The sequence below is a fragment of the Apteryx rowi genome, unplaced genomic scaffold (genome assembly GCF_003343035.1).
Source record: "Apteryx rowi isolate R43461 unplaced genomic scaffold, aptRow1 scaffold_269, whole genome shotgun sequence".
In the NCBI taxonomy this organism is placed as follows: Eukaryota; Metazoa; Chordata; class Aves; order Apterygiformes; family Apterygidae; genus Apteryx; species Apteryx rowi.
Genome location: NW_020449074.1, coordinates 801161 through 820216, shown reverse-complemented (window position 1 = coordinate 820216; position 19056 = coordinate 801161). Strand labels below are relative to the sequence as shown.

General features: G+C 42.4%; 1 protein-coding gene across 8 annotated transcripts; it reads right to left on the bottom strand.

The window, feature by feature from the left end:
• Nucleotides 1-8463: 8463 nt before the first annotated feature.
• Nucleotides 8464-18677, bottom strand: LOC112967205 (WD repeat and coiled-coil-containing protein). Of its 8 annotated transcripts, XM_026068125.1 has the most exons (5): nt 17807-18216; nt 16896-17044; nt 14122-16000; nt 11542-11659; nt 8464-9455 (listed from the first exon to the last, which is right to left on the bottom strand). In XM_026068125.1, exons 3-5 carry the CDS (start codon nt 15979-15981, stop codon nt 9184-9186), a joined length of 2250 nt encoding a protein of 749 aa, XP_025923910.1. In that variant the 5' UTR covers nt 15982-16000; nt 16896-17044; nt 17807-18216; the 3' UTR covers nt 8464-9183. The 8 variants fall into 8 exon arrangements, 6 of the variants coding, with proteins under 6 accessions (XP_025923910.1, XP_025923911.1, XP_025923909.1 ...); XM_026068126.1 differs by lacking the exons at nt 16896-17044; nt 17807-18216 and adding an exon at nt 18598-18677; XM_026068124.1 differs by lacking the exon at nt 16896-17044.
• Nucleotides 18678-19056: the final 379 nt, after the last annotated feature.

The following is a 19056-nucleotide window of genomic DNA, read 5'->3' as shown; positions in this document are numbered from 1 at the left end:
TTGAGTCTGGTAGAACTTGCGATAACAGGTATACTGCATTTTGAAACGAGTAAGTTACGTGGTAATGTACTACATAGCTCAAAACTCCACAGCAAACAAACTTTGGGGTTGGATTTATTCTGTAACATTTGTGCTTTTCTGGATAGTCTTCTTTAGAAAGAAAAACAGATGTCCCTGTAAAGGCTATTATTATTATTTTTTAATAGGTTAGATTTTCAGCTGCTATAAATCTGTAGCTGCATGGCAGTAGATCTATGTCAGTTTACGTAAGCCGAATATCTAGCCTGGTGATAAAAGGATTGCAGAAACTATCAGCTGGGGCTGACTGGAGTGTCTTGCAAGTGGTGTAAGACATTCTTTCTAGAGCAGTTGTGCAGTTGCTTGTAAACTGCACAACACCCAGCTGACTTCAGGCTCTAGCAGGGTAAACGTGGTAGATTCTAAACTCTATTCCTCTGTTTTCAAAGAGAAAATGCTGATATTTAACGAATAAACATGCACACAGTCCTCACTCTGCATATGGCAGTGTTAATGGGAATTGCCAAAATGAAATAGAAAAGTTCCATGGATTAAATGTACCAGAGTATTTTTATATTTTGAAAATGACAAATTTTTTATTTGATTATCAGAGTTGTACTTCTGTTAATAAAATGAATGTATTTTTTTAAGTAAAAAAAAAGCACTGGAATGGAAGAAGCAACTGCAGAGTAAGATTTTTGTAATTTTGTTTTTGAGGGCTCAGTGCTTGTGCTGTAAAATGAATGAACTTTTTTGTATCTTCTTGTCACTTTTTAAAATGATATATATACTTGGTAAATCTGTTCAGACCACGTGACTGAAAGAAGCAGATTCTTACATTGACAACCATTCAGAATAAATACTAATCTGATATAAATCTTCTGCCTTGCACTGATTGGTCGTAACAAGGGCCAGGTTTAATTCCCAGGGGGTCTCATTCAAGTATTACCCAAATACGATCCTAAGAATATGGGAGATTGGACTAAACCAGCTGGGTGCCTAATGCACTGTATTTCTCAGTGCATTATTTGCACTCAAGCAGCTCCAGCAAATGGATTTACACTAATAGAGGGAGAAAAGAAAAGGATAACAGAGTTGCATGTCACTGCAGAGTCCCCTGCAAGGCAAACCTTGCCCGTTCCTTGCACCCGCTGAAGTACACCAATGGCAGCCCGCATCTTCTCTAGTGGACTGGTCGCCGGTACAGGCAGTAGCTGGGTTAGTCACTAGTTGTCTCTCCCAGTTTCATCCCACTCGTCGTTTGTGGCTAAAGACCCTGTTGAAAACTCCCGAGGTTGTACACCTTCCCAAGCATCACCGCTGGTAAGCAGGCTCGGCGCTAGTCACGCCGGCCGCGTGGGTGAGCTGTCATCCCTGTCGCTCCCTGTAAGAGGGGCTTGCTGTTAGTCACCGCTTCCAGCCGTGTCCTGCTGACCACGTTCTCCCACCCTGCTGCTTTCAGTCTGCCCCTTAGCTTGCTGCCCTGCCACGGCTTAGGTGGATTAGATCACCCGTGCTGAGTCCTGCACTCTAATAGGTGAATACCACCTCGGACATCTGTCTCCTGGGAGGTCCCAGAGTGAGCGACCTCAGGTTTCAGGTCACTGGGCTTCCAGGAGGGGCACTGGCGATTTGAGAAGTAATTCCTTTAGTCAGTCCTGCACCTTAAAAGAGTCGCTGCTAGGTTCAATCCTTGCTGCATCCTCAGGTCTCCATTCACCTTCTGCATGTCAAGTAAAATACCGGAAGTGGACAATGTTTTACAGCCAAACCCTGCTTCTGTGGGCCCATAGTTTGTTGCCAAGTATCACTTCTTCACCTCCTTTTCTACTGTCTTTCTGACTTGTAGATAGAAAATGCAAAAGTAAATCAATCTCCTTGAGAAGACCACTGGCAAGGGAAACTTAGGTCCTTTAGTACCTGGTATTTGTTGTCCAGGTCTTTGAAGACAAGGAAGAGTGCGCAAGTTAGTTCTAAGTCTCACATGGGTTGAGCACAGCCCGTAGCAATGTAGTGTATAGTGGTCGATCACATACCTTGTATGAATTTTGTATCATAGTTACAGGAAAAACAAGCTCACAGTGGCACGGCAGAGTCTGTTCCTTCAGCAGACTGCCAAGACTGATCCATGCAAAGGCCAGCTGAGTTCATAAAACTGGCAGGTGAGGGAGTGAATGTTCTGTTTTCATGCGATTTCTTTTTGAGATCACAAGTTCTTGGTGCTGCCCTGAGTGCTGTTTTTTTCACCTTAACTCTCTGCAACACCTTGGTTCAGCTGTGTCAGCAGGTTGCTGAGTATTCTGGTTACAAAATGAGTGTATGTTATAGGCTTAATGTACGAAAGTAGACAGCTTTCACATCACTTGGCACCAAATCTGCTGTATAAAATGTATTCAAAAGACAAAGAAAAAGCACATGTCTCCATCTGTGAGGCAGAGAAGGAGACTTCGTGCTCTGTTGCACCTGAGAGTTTACAGTCTCTGAAGACACAAGCTGGCACAGCACCGCTGAACAACTAATGGAGGGGGAATGGTCCCAGCGCTCTGCAGACAAGGTTCAGCATAGTTTCAGAGGCTCTTATAGAGCAGCATCTCTAACCTGAGAGCAGCAGTACAACAGGGGACCTCACTAAGAGCCTGGCTACTATAAAACTAGCTGGCAGCGTGTGAAGAAGGCAGGTTGGTTGGTTTGATGGTAGGAAAACATGGAGCTTTGCTCTTTAAAGTGCGGAAGCAGAAATAAGATTTATTTCTTGTCCCGAATGATGTTAGACAGGACTATGAATTTCAGCTACTCCCTTCAGCTTTCTGTCCTCAGTAATGCTGCACTCTGCCGTAGACAGTGTCGAAGTATTGCTCAGGCCCTGCAGAGCTGATCAGCAGGTGGAAGTACACCTCCGAGACCGTGGCAGCCAACCCCTACTTGCCCGTCTTTGCTCATGTCCGTGGAGCCAATCCCATTCAACATGGGATCTACAGGTTTTCCTCTGTGCCTGAGTAGCCTCTGTTGAGGACTTTCATTTCCAAAGGTTATTTTCCCAAAGGCTATTTTCACCTGCCTAAGGCCAACTCAGGCCACCAGCTTATCGTCATGGTGATGGAACCAGGTTTAGGACAGTTGGCAAGTTTCTGTCTTCACATCTTCGAAATCAGCTGTAGTCCATGATGAAATATTTCCTTTTAATTTCCAAACCAAACTCACCCTTTGGCCATCTTCAAAGTCACCAAGAAGAATCCGCACGTTTGCCACATCCAGCAGCTTCAGCAGTTCTACCAGTGCTGCCCATGTTGGAGTCAGTATTTTGGTGGATACCCGTGAGCACTGACATACGTGTGTGACAAATGTGCCGCTGTGGTCACCTCCAAACTCCTGGCAAAGTCTCAGCTGTGCTGAGCTGGTCAGGTAGAGAGAATGGGAAACTCCAGAATTCCTGCACTGACTCACGGGGATGAAAGAAGAGCCGGAGGACAAGCAAACTCCCTCCAAAATCTCTGAAATCCTTTCTTAAAGGTTGTTGGATTGATATCAGTGACTGGGAGGAAAGGTGCTGGATTTAGACACCTGAATGCCACATGCAGTGAAGAGGAAACTCAGAGAATAAATTACGTTTTTGTAATTATCAGATATTCACATGTTCAGATTTTGTCCCTCCCTGATTCACTCTCTGAACCAGTGTTCACATAAAAGCAGATCAATAGAAAAAGCAGCAACTTGACACAAGAGATGATCGGTGACTGCAGCAAACAAGGTGGAATTTCAGCGCAGCAGGACGAGTGGTTCCCCAGGAGCTGGACTGTCGGCAGAACCAACGTAATGAAGGTTAAGAAAGACGTAATTTAATTGTTCTGCCTGTGCAACTGAAAGAACAAGGAGCTTGACAGAAGGACTGACAAGCAGTTAGAAAACATGCTGGGATGTCTGCATTATCAGAGTTATAGGACAGAAACGAATGCGCTTTGGCCATGGTGCTGCTAGCAACCAGCGCTGATTGCGGGCTCGATGTCTGCAGGCAGTAATAAGCCAATTAGGAAGTGTCTGATAGACCCAGTCTAAAAGGTGAGCACCAGTAGGAGAGTGCAGGATGTAATGCATTGGGAACTAGCACAAATTATCCACAGGGAAGCTGTCGGTCAGCATTTTCCTTCACCTTTCAGACCCCCCTGTGCTCTTGCTGGTTACCAGCCCACAGTATCATACTTGCTGCCTGCGGTGTGGCCCCAAGTAAAGGAAGAAAATGCACCGGGCTGTGCTAATGCGTATCATCTGTAGGAGAGTCTGGTCCCCCCCGCTCACAAAACCATGCCAGCCTTAGTCTACGCTTGACATGACAAATAAGAGAAATATTTTGTTATTTATTTTATTTGTCCGTGGCTGAGAGGAGGGGGAAAAGGAAGAAAGAAAGAAGGAACAGTCAATGCAAGTGCAGAAAATCCATCAATGTTGGTTGTAAAATGTTGCTTTGCCAGTGATTGATTGATAACAGCCACAGACTTCTTAGAGCAACGCGGAGAAGGAAGTGTCCCCTTAAAACCGCCTTTGGTGCCCCCCAGTTTCACTGGGTGCAGACACGCGGTGAATCCAAATCTGACACCACGAGCCTACAAACGGCCAGAGTGGAGCAGGGCAGAAAAGCAAAGCGGCACCTCGTTTCCTGGGCCTCTGTCGCTGACTTGTGCAGCGGTCGTCGGAATCGGGCACTTTTCACTCTCCGCAGAAATGACGCAGAAAGATTTAACTGTGGTTGCCGATAAAGAACATTGTTACTTCTCATTTCCTTTTTGACTGTTCTTTTGAATGAGGTAGGAAGATTACCACTTAATCCCGAGGCTTTTCTGGGATCCACTTTATCTCTGTTCTTTGAGAGGACTGGGGGAGCGGAGACAAGTAAGGGATTTAGTAGGATATAGTAAAAAGAGTTATAGGTGTATCATTTTCTAGGAAGGAATATACCCACAAAAAATAAATGGGGAACCTAAACACTAAAAAATAAAATAATTTAAAGTAGCCTAACAGAGGACGGATAAAATAACTCTTACTGATCAAGGACAAGAACCTGGTGTTATAGTGTCTGTCTGTCTAAAAGGACAGGCAGACTTGTGGTGTCACTGGATGCACTTCCAAATAGTTGATGGGCTGATATACCGGTCTCTACTCAAGCTCTCAAGAGGCTGACATGGAAAGCCTGATCAGCTAGCAGAATATATGGAAAACAGGAATAAGAGTCAATTTATGGTTCAAAACATAATGCCATTTAATAAAGAATATGAACAGGAAAATCTTGGAAATTGATGAGGAAAGCAATTTCCTTGGTTCTGAGATGAAATTTAATGGCTTCTTTTCTCTTATTTGAGCATTTGTCCAGGTTAGCCTAAAAAAGACAATTCTGAGATCCCTTGGGCTGGTCCCATGAAAAGCACTAGCACATCTAACTGACTGATTTTAATTAGTCTGCAAGTGCACACTAGTTTTGTACAATTTTGTTTGCTACTGCTGCATAAATATTAAGTGGTCTTAAAATTAAACCATTTTCCAGTTCTCAACATAGTTTTCTGAATCTATCAGGTATACCAGCACCCCAACTGTGAATGTAATTCAGTCAGGTCTGGAGTATTTTTCCAAAGCACTTCTAAATTCTGGCAAATTCAATCAATAGGTGGAAAAGGTAAAGCCTGATGGCAGGTTGTATCCATAGCACAAAATTAAGCTGTGGAACTGACAGGCTCCAACCAAAAGCAGAGCATGGTCTGAAGATGGAACAAAGATGTATGGAGATGTGGAGCATAGGAGACAAAATGTGACCATATAAAATGTGCTTCAAGAGATGTAGCTGGGGGAGAATGGAGATGAAAGGACACCTCCACCGGGTGACTTGTTTCATCTGTCTTGGCCACCAATCTGAAGAGGAGGTAACCAACCCCCTCTTTGGAGGTACCTGTTTGTTGAAAGTAGGGAAGCCCTTTCCAGCCATCTTTGGCAAGGCAACTTTAAACCGTCTGAAACTTGGTGAAATGAATCCCACCCTTACTGCCAGCCCAGTACTAACGGAGTCCGAAGGGAGCAGGTCCTGGGCACTGCCACCAGCACAGGCCTGAAGCAGAGGCATTCGGGCTTCGATCGAAGCCGGTTATCAGCTCCCTAGCTTCATGCAAGTGTCTGAGGGACCTGGTGGGCCTCCCGCCTCGAGGATATTGCTGAGCTGCAGGCACTCGTCGGGAAGTTGCTTCACGTTTGCTCTCCAGGATTTGAAAGGGGTCGATCCTCTGTGGTCTGGTTGTATCGACGGGCAGTGCTGCTGCTGGGTGTTTATAGATGTTATATGTATGAAGAACATGGCTGATGATTGATAATATTGAAAGAAATTCCAAGTAAGTTGAATGAAGCTTATGGTTCATACGGACAATATCTGCAGTTAGTTAGAAGACATTTTTTGTAATAACTTACTAACTACACATAACAATTAGACTCATCACATAGTAGACTATAGCCAGCAGAACAGTGTGTACATCCGAAAATGTTGCTGAGGAAATTCACATTATTCCAGGCCAATTCATTTTTGTGATATTGAAACGGTAGCGTTATTGGGTCATTTTATTTTAGTAAGGTTTAGCTGAGAGGATCCTTTCGCAAGTTCTTTTAAAGGTTGCTTTTAAGAGCTAAAAGACACAACGGATGAAAGGGTTTTCCCATTATTACCTGGTTTATGAATGTTAATTCATTTTTTAAAGTTTTGGGACATTGTAAACAGAATAGAAATCTCTGATTTGACATGAAAAAGATTCATTTAAGGTTTTATCTTTTCAAAGGCACTGAGAGCACAGGCTTTCTTTATATGGATTTCAACAAAATCCATATTCAGTCAAGAACCAGCAGAAGTTTCAGTAGAAGAAAATAAAATGAAAAATCAATATATGAAAATGAGATTTTTAATAACATTTCATCAAAGAGATTTTGAAAACCATTAGCTGTTCATTTCTTGACATAAACCCTAGTGTAATAACACCTCTGTCTTCAAGATCTAGTGACATTGCAGCAAGTGCTTTTTATCTCCAAGGTGTCCCCATCTCCAAGCTTACGACGACTCCCTGTCACGGTATTAACCTGTAGCACCTACAACGGCGGACACAGAATTGCCTACAATGAAAACCAAACTCAGAGAGAGACTTAAAAAAAGGTAAATTACAAACTCTACTTTAAATTCAGCTCCCGTAACTCATGCTTATCCCAGCACCAGTAAGTCTTTGAAGTTGTCCTGCAGGTAAATAACTGAAGCACCCGTGCAAGATAACGGCTCTAATCAGTTTTGCACTGGTTCCTTTGTTCTTTTGCAGATGAGAGGTGTTAACTAAAAAAAGAGTTTAACATCTTTCAGGTTTCCTGTGTGTTTGGTTTTCTTTTCAATGTAATCTTGTCTATACATTTTGATGAACTGTCTGGAAGAAGCTGGTTGACGTACTAAATCTATTCATAAATACTTTGTACACTTGCTGCATTATGCTTCACAAAACCTATTTGAAGGGTTATTATTAACCTATATCGCAGTTAAACTGAAATAAAAAACCTAAATTACTTACCCATGCTATCATAACAAGGTAGTAGCAGCCTTAGTCACGGACTCTACTAGTTCCAGTCTTCAGCCCCCTACATCAGACTATGGTAATGACTAATTGCTGCACTGTTCTCTCAAAATGTTTTCAGTATTGAAAATTAAAGTCCTATTATTATTAGCCATACATTTCATATATGTGGGGCTTTGGTTATTGTCAAGCTTTGGAGCAGGCCAGACCATTATTTCACCTGTTCCACTCCTCTTGTTCACCAAAAGCCGAGGTTGTTGACTTCTGGTTGCAACACACACTTGGTTCTCTTGGCAGCTTTACCTACCCTTGTATCTTTAATTTTATATTTTGTGGACAGATGATTGGTGACAATGGCTGAATTTCCAAATAGGCAATTAAAAAAAAAAAAAAAAAGATTATACTAGTCCTGAGACGACAGCTCCAATTCTATAATCTCCTCACCTGATTCTTTTGCACACAGTAAATGCCACTGTGAAAGGCTGACAAACTTTTAAATTTTATCATGCTTTAATTTTATGGGTAACAATCTTGGACTACTATATTTTTTTGCAGTGCTGAAGTCCATGCTCCATAACTTGTGCTGTTATCTAAAATTTTACCTCTGAATTTTCTCTCTCTCCCTATAAAAGCCTATAAAGCAGTTTCTTCAGTCAACCTTTAAAGTCCTACAAATTATATTAAAACAGATATTAAAATTCTCCTCTGACAGTTCAATACATACATCCATTGTCTATGAAAGTTAAAACAGATGTATTAAAGCCAATTTTGTTAATATTATGGTACTGTTTCAAAGGTAATGGGGAAAAAGTTCTACATGAAGACAAAGAATGTTTATTAGATTAGAAATATTAACTAGCAAATGCTTACAGTTGTTCAGATGTAATCAACTTTAATGTCATTTTATGACTATTGAGATGATACACGTGACAGCAACCTTCCCAAATTTACACAGAGGGTAAGTATACAGAGACAAACTGGGGGCAGAGGAAGAGAAAAGGGCCTTGCTCCTACACCGTACAGATATTCAACACGATCACGCTTTGGCCCAAATTCCATACACCTAAACTAGTGCTTATGCCCTTAGCTAACATCAGTGCAAAAATGCGTGAACTTCTGTAGACACAACACCTGGAAGTTTCTGAATAAGAACAATAAAATATTTCAGGATTTGACAGAAGTGAGGAAATGAGGAAAAACTGAGTGCATTCAAGGACTTCTTTATTATGCAAGTGTGTTATCACCTAAAACCACCAACATATTACAGACCAAGATGGAAACCTTAGCTCTGGAACTTGTAAGAATTCATTTTTTTCAACCCCTACAAAAAGTGGTTGGAGGATACAAAGACCTGGTCTGTAACGTGTAGCAAGAGGTAGATTTAAAACACTCCTCAGTTAAAAAAGAAAAGGCTGATGTTTCCAAGGATGACCAAATAAATAATGACATGATTTACAGCGATCCTCAACAAGCAATGATGGAAATTCAACAGAGGTATGAGACAGACCATTATTTAAAAATTCAGTCCTACACAGCACATTTAAAACTCTGCTATCATAAAAGATAGGAATTACAAAATTGCTGTTAAAAATTACATTTTTCTGCTCGACTGTTCTGAAGAACTGCTGCTGCCTGAACTCTTGGAAGAACAGTCTCTGAGGACTTCTAAAGAACTCGTGATGTCCAGGCTTTCCGAACAAGTGGGTCTACACCCTTCTGTAGAACTGATGATGTCCAAAGTTTTGGAAGAACGGACGCTATAACCTTTCATGCTGGCATCTCTTATGACTATCTCCTGCATGGATGTAAACATCAATGGAATGAAGCCCTCACTGTCTGCTGTGAGAACAATCCAAGATGAACCTGTGAAAACATGTAAACATCTGTTTATAATTTTTCTTGTAATTAGGTATATTTAAGATATAAAACATTTCTTTAAAAGTTAAATACATCTGTATGTTCACAGTTTTTCTAGCAAAAAGTCCGGGGAGATACAGGTTGCATGATCTCCAAAATAAAGGTATGTGTAAACAAATACGCCAAACAGCTTTCAGACCAATCTTCCCACCAGGAGATGGGGCTATGGTAAATGCACACTTTAAATAAGGAACAGGAATGAAATCCTGAACAACAGGATTCAGAAGCATCAGACTTTTTAATTAGGTATTCATAGACTATTTTACAGTTCTTAAGCTGTGCAGATACTGTACAAAGCAGAGCTTTATTAAAATAAATGTCAAATTCATATAACAATTTAGAAACAGCTTCTATTATTTAGCTTATGAGAACAATTTAAACAACTTCTATTCTTCCTAAGGAAGAAATACTGTACCACACTGTATAAGCCCCACGTCTCTGGTCCATTTTCTATCTGATTTTACATTATTATTAGCATTATTTTTACATTTTGAAATTGTTTATAGAATTAGAAGCACTGACTTTTACCAATTTATGTAAAATAGAAAATTTTCATACTTGCATATTTTAAAGTGATGAAGTAATAAGACAGAGCTTGTGGGGGTTTAGTGAAATATTTCCAGCTGTTTCGTGTAGCTACACTATGTAACTTCATGTTACAAGTAAGGTCATGAGAAGATTGTAGTTTAAAAGCACACGACCCTTTAATCTTCCGCCTTAACTTCTCATTTGGACAAAACTTCAAATTCCTAAATTGTATTGATTTTAAAAATACCACTGCTGGTGTGCCCATTTATCTCCTAGTATTAGTCAAATCCATAAAGAATTCTATTATAACACCGTTTAGTTTTAAATTTTAGTTAGTAAGGCTAGTCATATTCATGATGATATTCATGATGATTACTCATTCATGGGTAAGCAATTCTGTTAAGTTTACATTTTTTAAAGCTATAAATAAGAAGTCATAACTAATGCAGGTAATGGAGACACACTCCTCAGTATTTGCCAGAAAGAGAAGTTGTTCAGGTCTTACAGCTCAAGATATCAATTTCTAATTTTTCAAGCTGAAGTTTTATCTACAAAACTGTCTGGGTATATCATATGCTTCTGGGTTGTGCCACGACATTATTAAATAGCTGCTGTGTTTCAGTACAGGTGACTGATCTTGCGGTGACTGATCTTGCAATAAACTAATGTAAGACAGTGGTCAGGACCTTTCCACAATTCACTTGTGAGTTATTATACTACAGTTTCATCTAGGTATTGGAATATTAAACATATTTTAACAACTATTTACAGAAAAATAACACTTTTATAATTGCAAAAAAAMCAGCCTTAAGTCTTTGCGACAGTTGCTCAGTAATCTGCCAGTGAGCAGATGGTAAAGCTGCAGTTGCTGGACTACAGTACAGAGAATATATGGAGTAGTGAGAGATCATACCCCAAGGCAGAAATCTTTGCTGAAAATAAGACACTTAGAATTGACACAAATATAGGCATACAGGATGTGCATGGGATGAATGGGTAAGAGCAGAGAAGAAAACAGCAAGAAGAAAGGCAGTTTCCTTCACAGCAAAAACTGAAGCAAACTATACCACTAAAATTTACAGAGCTACTTTTGTGTTTATAAAGAACTACAGGATTGGTTAAGGGAGACCAGATGATGGAACTACAAATTAAAATATAGAAAACTGGATTACAAAACCACCAGTCGACTCGAACCTCCTTGTTATTCAGAGTTCTCTGTTCAGAATAGCTGAAAATATAAATAAGATACTGGGTGACAGTGATTTTCCTGAAATTCAGCAGCTTCATAAGGGGGTACCAGTACATAACAGGTTTGCATAATCAGTCTGGGCTTCGACTGAGAAGAATTTTTGCATTATAAAACAAAAGAGCAAATTTTTACTAATATCCTTTCATTATTTGTTCCTTGTTTTGTTCCAGATCAGATTATGCACATTGCTATTGCAGACTGAGAATATCGCATGTATTTTTAAAATGTGTGTATTATTGGATAATTATAACATACCATGCTGCATTTCTACAAGAGAGAGGTTGAATATTTGCTGGACTACATTTAGACGGAGTTTACCATCACAAAGAATAACAGCTCGCCTTTCATCTGAACCATTTCTGGAAAGCTGCTTCTGTAAATTCAAGAAAGAATCATTAGATACAGTGATGTATGGTTAAGCAGATATATCAAAATGACATTCATCAAAACAGGATCACAGATACGCCTTCAACTACATCATTTACAAAAGTCAAATGCTACATTCAGACTAATTTTCAAGATTTATACTTTAAAGTCCCAGCTCTCAAAAAGAGATGATCTGTGCAAAGTCACTACGTGCAAAGTCAGCGTCTGTCAGAACTACAGAAGAAATCAGACACTGCTGCTGAAGAAAGCAACAAGCTACATCCACAGCAGAATCCAGACTCTCACCCTATCACCTGCGAGGAACATCTCACCGGGGAGTCTGTAAAGCAGCAAGTTTTCTGTCTTCCCTCCTCCCTGATCCACGTATTATGAAGAGGTGAGAACTCTTATCCATATATGTTTGGAACGAGGAGCAGTCTAACGTATCAGAAGCGCTTGTCTATCACACCTTTGATCATCACTGCACAAAACCTTAAAAATCCAAATAGCGTCTTCAGAGACTGTCTCCCACGTGGCAGAGCAAAACATTTTTGAAGGATAAAATAAATTGTTACAAAATCTACAAACTCTGTTTCCCGGTACAGGATAAAATTCACATAACCATGTCACTTCCCAGAGAAGCCTGGATAATATCAGACAGGATAAATGCCATAAGGTAAGTTCTGTTTCCGCTTCCACGCTGTGGATGGACCCAAGCACACACAAGAGTTCTGCTGGAGAGGAGCTCGGAGACACACACGTGCTCTTTGCCTCCCGCACTGACAAACGTGCCGCTGCCCTCTGACAGATGCTGCTCATTGAGGGTTTCCTCTACGATTTGTAAAATACAGCTAATAGCTTGGGCAGCAGCGAAATGATCAGGGGTCAGATTCATTCGAGAAGAGCACAAGATGAGGACCTCTTTGCCTGTTAATGATTTCCATGTCAAATATACCCAGGCAACGGTTAAAAGACAGCATTTTCTGCCAGAATTTCCAACTTCACCCATAATTTGAAAGTCAAATTCTTTTCTTATCACAGATCATCAGTGATTAAAATCCATAGTTTAAATTGTAGCCTTATTTTCATTTGTGAAACATCCTCATACAAGTATAACTATTTTAGCTCTTGGAGTGCAACTACAAGCTAGAATTTGATTCACTTCCAAACTACCTGTAAAAAGAGAACAGCGTATAAAAACATAATAAAATCTTGTGCTACCTCAAATATAAAGTGGGCTTCTAAATAAATATCTCGGATAAATGAGAGAGCAAACTCACTGGTGAAAACTTTCACTTTTCTATGGGCACTTTTCAGAGTAACGCCTCACATTTAATTAAGATTTAAGAGAGCTAGAAAAATTAGAGTTACTACAACTATTAAATGCTTACAGTGGAGAACAGCAAAGACAGTCTAGGACCTAAGCTAAGAACCATTATTTTTAGCAATAATAAAGCCACAAAATAAGTGTTTATTGAAAGCAAATGGTGGTTTAAATGTCTTTGAATATTGACTAGGGATAAATTAATATCTAATAGTCTTAATATGTAAAAGAGGACTAGTGGATTTTGTGTCATATTTTGACAATCAGACAGTTTACACTTTCTAGCACGAGATTTAGAAGTACCTTCGTTCAGCCAAGGAAAATAAATGGACAAGATAATTCAGAATTCAAGCCTCTCATACAAAATATGATTTTTAAGCCATTTTAAAGCTGTGTTAATTGACTTATCTGTTGTGTCCTAAAGGGTCTCTTTCCTGCTCAGACAGTACTCTCAATATTACTTCGCAAGATTTCTGTTTCAGAGACAAAGCAATTTTTTGGTTTTGGTCCCAGTTATCTGAGAACCTCACAAGAGGACAGGAGATACAGATCAACTCCTGCAGATGGCAGTTTTCCCCACTGACATCTGTAAGCAAAAAGCTTCAGAAATTGCTTAGGAAAAACAATAACTTTCTGGAACTTCACCTAAAACTTGAATTCTGCTACTGAAACTGGGGTTACTTGCAGTCTCACCGGCTCCTGCCTACAAAGGCAGGATGTGCCTGCTTGGGTCACATTCGACCATCTCAGCCCACCCGTGAATAGCAGACATTCCTCAATATTTACATCACTTTAAAAACAATAAAGGTTTGTAGAGCAACAGGACTGTAGAAGACATAAATCTAATCCTATTGACCAGTAAGTGATAACTTTTTTTTTCTAAAAATACTGTTTTCATCACTGTTACAGATAGCAGTGCTTTCATTCATACACACCTATGTAGCCATGTGAAGTGACAATAATTTTAATTTAAAGATTACAAGAATTATCTGAAACATTTCCCTCATTTTATCTCCTGTCAGAGAAAAGTACTAATACACAGTTTTAAAAGAATTGTAAATAGGGACTGAGATATAATTATATTAAGGGTATGGAAAATGTCCATAAACATGTTTTATCATTAAGGCTTCCAATATTAAAATTACCTGATAGGTGATGTTAATAAAAGAGGGTTCCTGAGAAGATGGGTAGACTGGAAGACTTTTCTTCCCAGCTTTTAGCAGCTCAGTTAATTCAGAGAGATGATGCTGTAATTCTGTAAAGTTACCAGACAGTTTTTCTACATTTTTCGAAAAGTAACTTGCTTCCTTTTCACTGAATAAGTTATTCTTAAAAGAATTTGGTATTTTGGACGCCGCATCCATCTGCCTTTTTGGCGATGTTGACTTGTTACAAAATGCCAGTGGTGTGGCAGACAGTGCCACGGAGCGATTAACTGGTTCGGCATCCAGAGACTCAATAGCTGGAGGAAAATTCATGGAAACCTTTTTTTCTTTGAGGTCACTCACATTCAACCAGCTTTGCTCGTAAGCGGGGCTCTTAATTTCTTCAATGAGTTTTCTTCTGCTGGCGGGGGACTGAGTAGCAGCACGACCTGGTAGCAGGAGTCCACTGTTTAGAAGGTGAACGTCTGTAGAAATGTCTTGAGGTATGTTTGAAATAAGATTAAAACCGAAGCTCGCATCAGCTGGTGCAGACGCTGAAGACACTTCAAATATTAGTTCCTTAATCATCAAGCGGATCATGTACTTGTCTGATCTTGAAGATGGAAGAAATGCAGGGTCAGTGAATTTTTGTTTTCCAACCATTATCAACAATAATTTATTGGTCAAGAAGCACAAACCCTTTGGTTTTTCATTTTTCTCTAGCTGAATTTGTTGAATATTGGGCAAATTGGATGAAGTCAGTGAATAGACTAAAATAATGTTACAAGTATTGGACGCAACCGATACAGTTTGAGTTTTGGGGTCAAAAGCCATTATATCAGGAACCAGAATGCCTGGGATGCTAACTTTTTTGGTAGAGGTAACCTTTCTTTCAAAAGTCACCAAAATGAGATGTGACGAATCTTGGCCACTTCCCGTCAGGTAGTCCTTGGGCCTCAGGTGAAGAAGAGGACTGGAATCAGTGCCCTGCTTGCCAGAAAGTATGTGAGTGAGATCCACGGGAGACGTAACAACGGATGCAGACTTCTCAGAGTCCAGTGACTTTATCCCCCCGTCCATGGAGTATTCTTCCTCGCCACATAAGCTAGACTGCGAGGGAAAAGAGTCTGTGTCAATGCTCGCTGGAACTTCAAATGCAACACCGGCATTTAAGCCGCAGATCTTGTCCAGAGGAAGTTCAGTAGCGACAGCAACTTGGAAATTCAGCGTAGCTTCTACAGCACAGATGTAGCCTCCCACATCAAAGACTGGGCAAAAAGAGCAAGCATTCAGGGTTTTCTGAGCATCGTCCCATATATAAGAATGAAGGGCACTGCCCACTCCGACTACTAAGCGATTGCCCTCCTTAGTCCAGCAAGCGCAATGGATGAGACCGCTGCCTTTAATATCTGCTTTAATTCTCGAGTTGTTGAGATGAACGGAGTGCAGGACTGAGGCATCTCGCGTAGTTAGCACCGCCAAGATCTCCTTCTTCGGATGCCATACGCAGCCCTGGGGGAGCACTGGAAACGGCTCGCCAATGTCACATATCTGAGAAACCAAAAGCTTATTTCTTTCTGCGGCATTAAAACAGAGCTGCCAAATAGTGATATGCTTTTTATGCTGAACAGCAAGCAGAGCTGGGGCATCAGCGGGACACGGGCCCCAGTAGAGTCCATGGACGTGTTCAAACTGACCAACAACACTTGAGTCACCAAACTTTGGTTCTCCGTTGTGGAGATGTAAAGAAGTTAGTATGACCTGTTTCCCGTCTGTCCAGGCAATGCCATGCACAGGATGAATTGCTTGGTACAAGGCATTGAGGCCAGTTCTCAGAAGCTTCGCCTTTCCTAGTTCCATGATTTTTAGTGTGACACATCTAAACAAATTAGAAAGAAAAGAAAAAAGAATATATTGCTCTAGAGGATAGAGGAAAAATAAATGGTTATTTAGCTTATCACCCCGCCAATGCCAGACTCTTCCTTTCAGTAACGTCAGTATACACACAGCGTTCATCTATGCTTAGACTCCAACCCCAGAGATTTTAATTTGTAAATTTTCCACTGTGAAATGCCATTTCAAAGGAAATAATTTTTTCCCTCTTTACCTGGACTAAATCTGCCACACTTTCATCACAAAACCAGCCCTTTCACTTTAACTGACAGGTTGCTGGTTCTCAGAATATTTTCTGATGACTTTTAGCATTAAGAATGTTAAAACTATCCCCTCTGACTCTGTCTCATGGACCATTTGTGGTCAGATAAAGTAATCCCTTACACATATAACAAAGCATTAATGCTTCACCTATAACTTTAATCCTATATCAAGTAGGTGAGAATCAGGTATTTGGATAGTTATACCAGAAAGCTCTCTAAAAGAGTAAATGCAATTTTGAAAAAGGTTAGAATTAAAGCAGATATTTCTAGGGAAATATAAGAGAAAGACAATGAATGGAGGAGGTCCACAACCTTCTTCTAATGTTTCTCCACAAAGCAAGAATTTAAAAGAACCTAGAACAGAGAGGGGGCATAGAACCATCTACCGGAGGTATCAGCTGTACTGTTTTCAGAATTTTTGAAAAGCAAGTTATGTGATTTGCCTGATGTCTCAAAAGAAGCCTTTTCAGTTCTCCCTAATTAATATAATAGTTTCAAGGGAGAGAATGGGAAACAGCAGTGAAACCTCCTTCTCCATAGTCCATATTTGGTGCCTGGGACATACAAAAGCCCTATGCAAGGCACCGAAACTTCAGAAGGGCTCAAGATTTTACACACATTTCCAGGTTCTGAGCTGTGAGCAATCCCACTCTGTGCACAGAATCCAGTTCAAAGGAATTGAAGGTTCCCTCACTTAAGATTCTCCATAGGATCTGACTCAACTACAAGGTCACAGCACAGGAAGAGTTGCAGCTTTAGTGAGAAAACTGAAAAATAACAAGAAAGGGTTCGAGACAGTCAAACTGCAAGGGTTTGGTAACAGCATACCTGGCACTACTTGGTATTTTAATTAACTGTTTGTAGATGACCCCAAACTTGGAGGAGGTGGAGTGGAAGAGTGGATAAAACTAGACAGAAAGAGTTATGAGGAGATGTTGATGATTAAGATAAAAAGCTTCTCATCAAACTAACAAGTACAAAATACCATACTTGGTAAGTAAATAAACAAACTGCATGAATACCACCTTAGGAATAATTGCCTGGGTAGCATTATAGCAAAAAATGGTCTGTCTTACAGTAGATCACAAATGGATTACGTCAGTGTTGCAGGTGACATTGAACGGGACAGTGTTGCAAAATGAGACAGCATCGCTCCTGAATGTTTTAAGAGGGATGCCATACACAGGGCAGATGATTACACCCCACTACCCTCTGAGGTAATGAGATCTCCACCAGAGCGCTCTGTCTAGTTCCGAGTTTAACACCTCAAGGATGATGGAAATGACTGAAAGAGTTCAAAGACCAGAGAAAAAAAAAGAAGTGGGTTCACTCAAGTTAGAGAGGGCTGCGAGTGGAGACAAGAGAACAGGGACTAGGCTGTTAACAGGAGAACAGTGATCTATTGTTCTCCCTGTCTACTGTGGATAGTGCAAGGTAATAATCAGCTTATTTTCAACAAGAGAGATTTAGGTCAGCTATTAAGGAAAAATTCCAACTATAAACAATAGCCAAGCACTGAAACGGGTTACCTTGGGAAGGGAGAGGGGGCACTCCACGAATTTCATTATCTTTAAGAGGTGGCTAAGGAACTGTCTGTCAAGGATATGTTTAAGTACACTGGATCCGACTCAGGCCAAGGGAGGGCTAGAGATGCTTCCAAAGCAGCTTCATCTTCCCGGCACTTCTCCGAACTCCAGCACAACTGACCTCAACCTTGTTAAGCGACCACCGCTCACAGTAAAATAAGGCGATAGTTAAGTTCGCCGAATCACGCGTATTCCTCCCCAGGCCATATTTACTTAGGCAAGGGAGCTGGTAACCTGCCTCAGGAGACACGCGGAGGTGCTGAGCCTCCCCGGCCATCCGGAGAGCTTTCTGTGGGGCAGGAGATGCTTTGCTTATGCTCTGCAGACCTGGAAGAGCACAGCCAGAAGGATCCCCCCATTCCCCCCCCCCGCCGACGCCCAGGGGCGTCCCCAAACCCTCCGACGTCTCCCGGGCGCGCAGGCCCCGAGGCGCCCGGCGCGGCGCGGCCTCTGGGGGCGTCGAGGCGGGCCGCCGGGGCCGGAGCGCCAGGAGCCCGGTGATGGCCGAGGAGCGCCCTCCGCCCCGGGCCGGGCCGCGGGCAGCTGCCGCGGGGGGCCCCGGGCAGGGCTCGGCCCCCAGGGCGGGAGCACACGGAGGGCGCCAAAAGCCGCCCGCCCGCCCGCGCCGCTCCCTGCGCGGGCCCGCCCGCACCGGTATCGCCCCGCTCCCTCACGGGCCCGCCCGCCCCAGCGTCCCCCCGCCTCCCTCCGTGGCCCGCCCGCCGCTGCCTCACCCCGGGGCCAGTGGGACGGTCCCCGCGGCGGAGAGCGGCGCTCGCTGTGGCGGGCACCTGCTGAGCGCGGCGCGGCCCCACCTCCCGCTCCCCGCGGGGGGCGGGCAACGGGCGCTGCCTCTCGACGCTCTACCCGCCCCGCCGCGTATCGATGCTCTGTAGCGGCGCTCTAGCCGGCCACGCCTGAGCGGTATGACGTAGGCGCGGGCGCCTACGCGGGGCGGGCGCTAAGAACTACAGCTCCCAGGGTGCAACGGGCGAGGCGGCCCGTGGGTGTTGTGTGCGCGTGCGCGGCCCCGCCCCGCCCCCTCCGGCGGGCGGCGCGAGCGGCCTCCTGGGGGCGCCGCAACGGTCGTTGCCGCTGAGGCGGGCGCGGGGGAGGCGGCGAGGATTCGCCCTCCCTGTCGCTCCTGCGGGCCCGACCCGCGCTGCCGTGTCCTGGCCGCGGCCTGTGGCGCT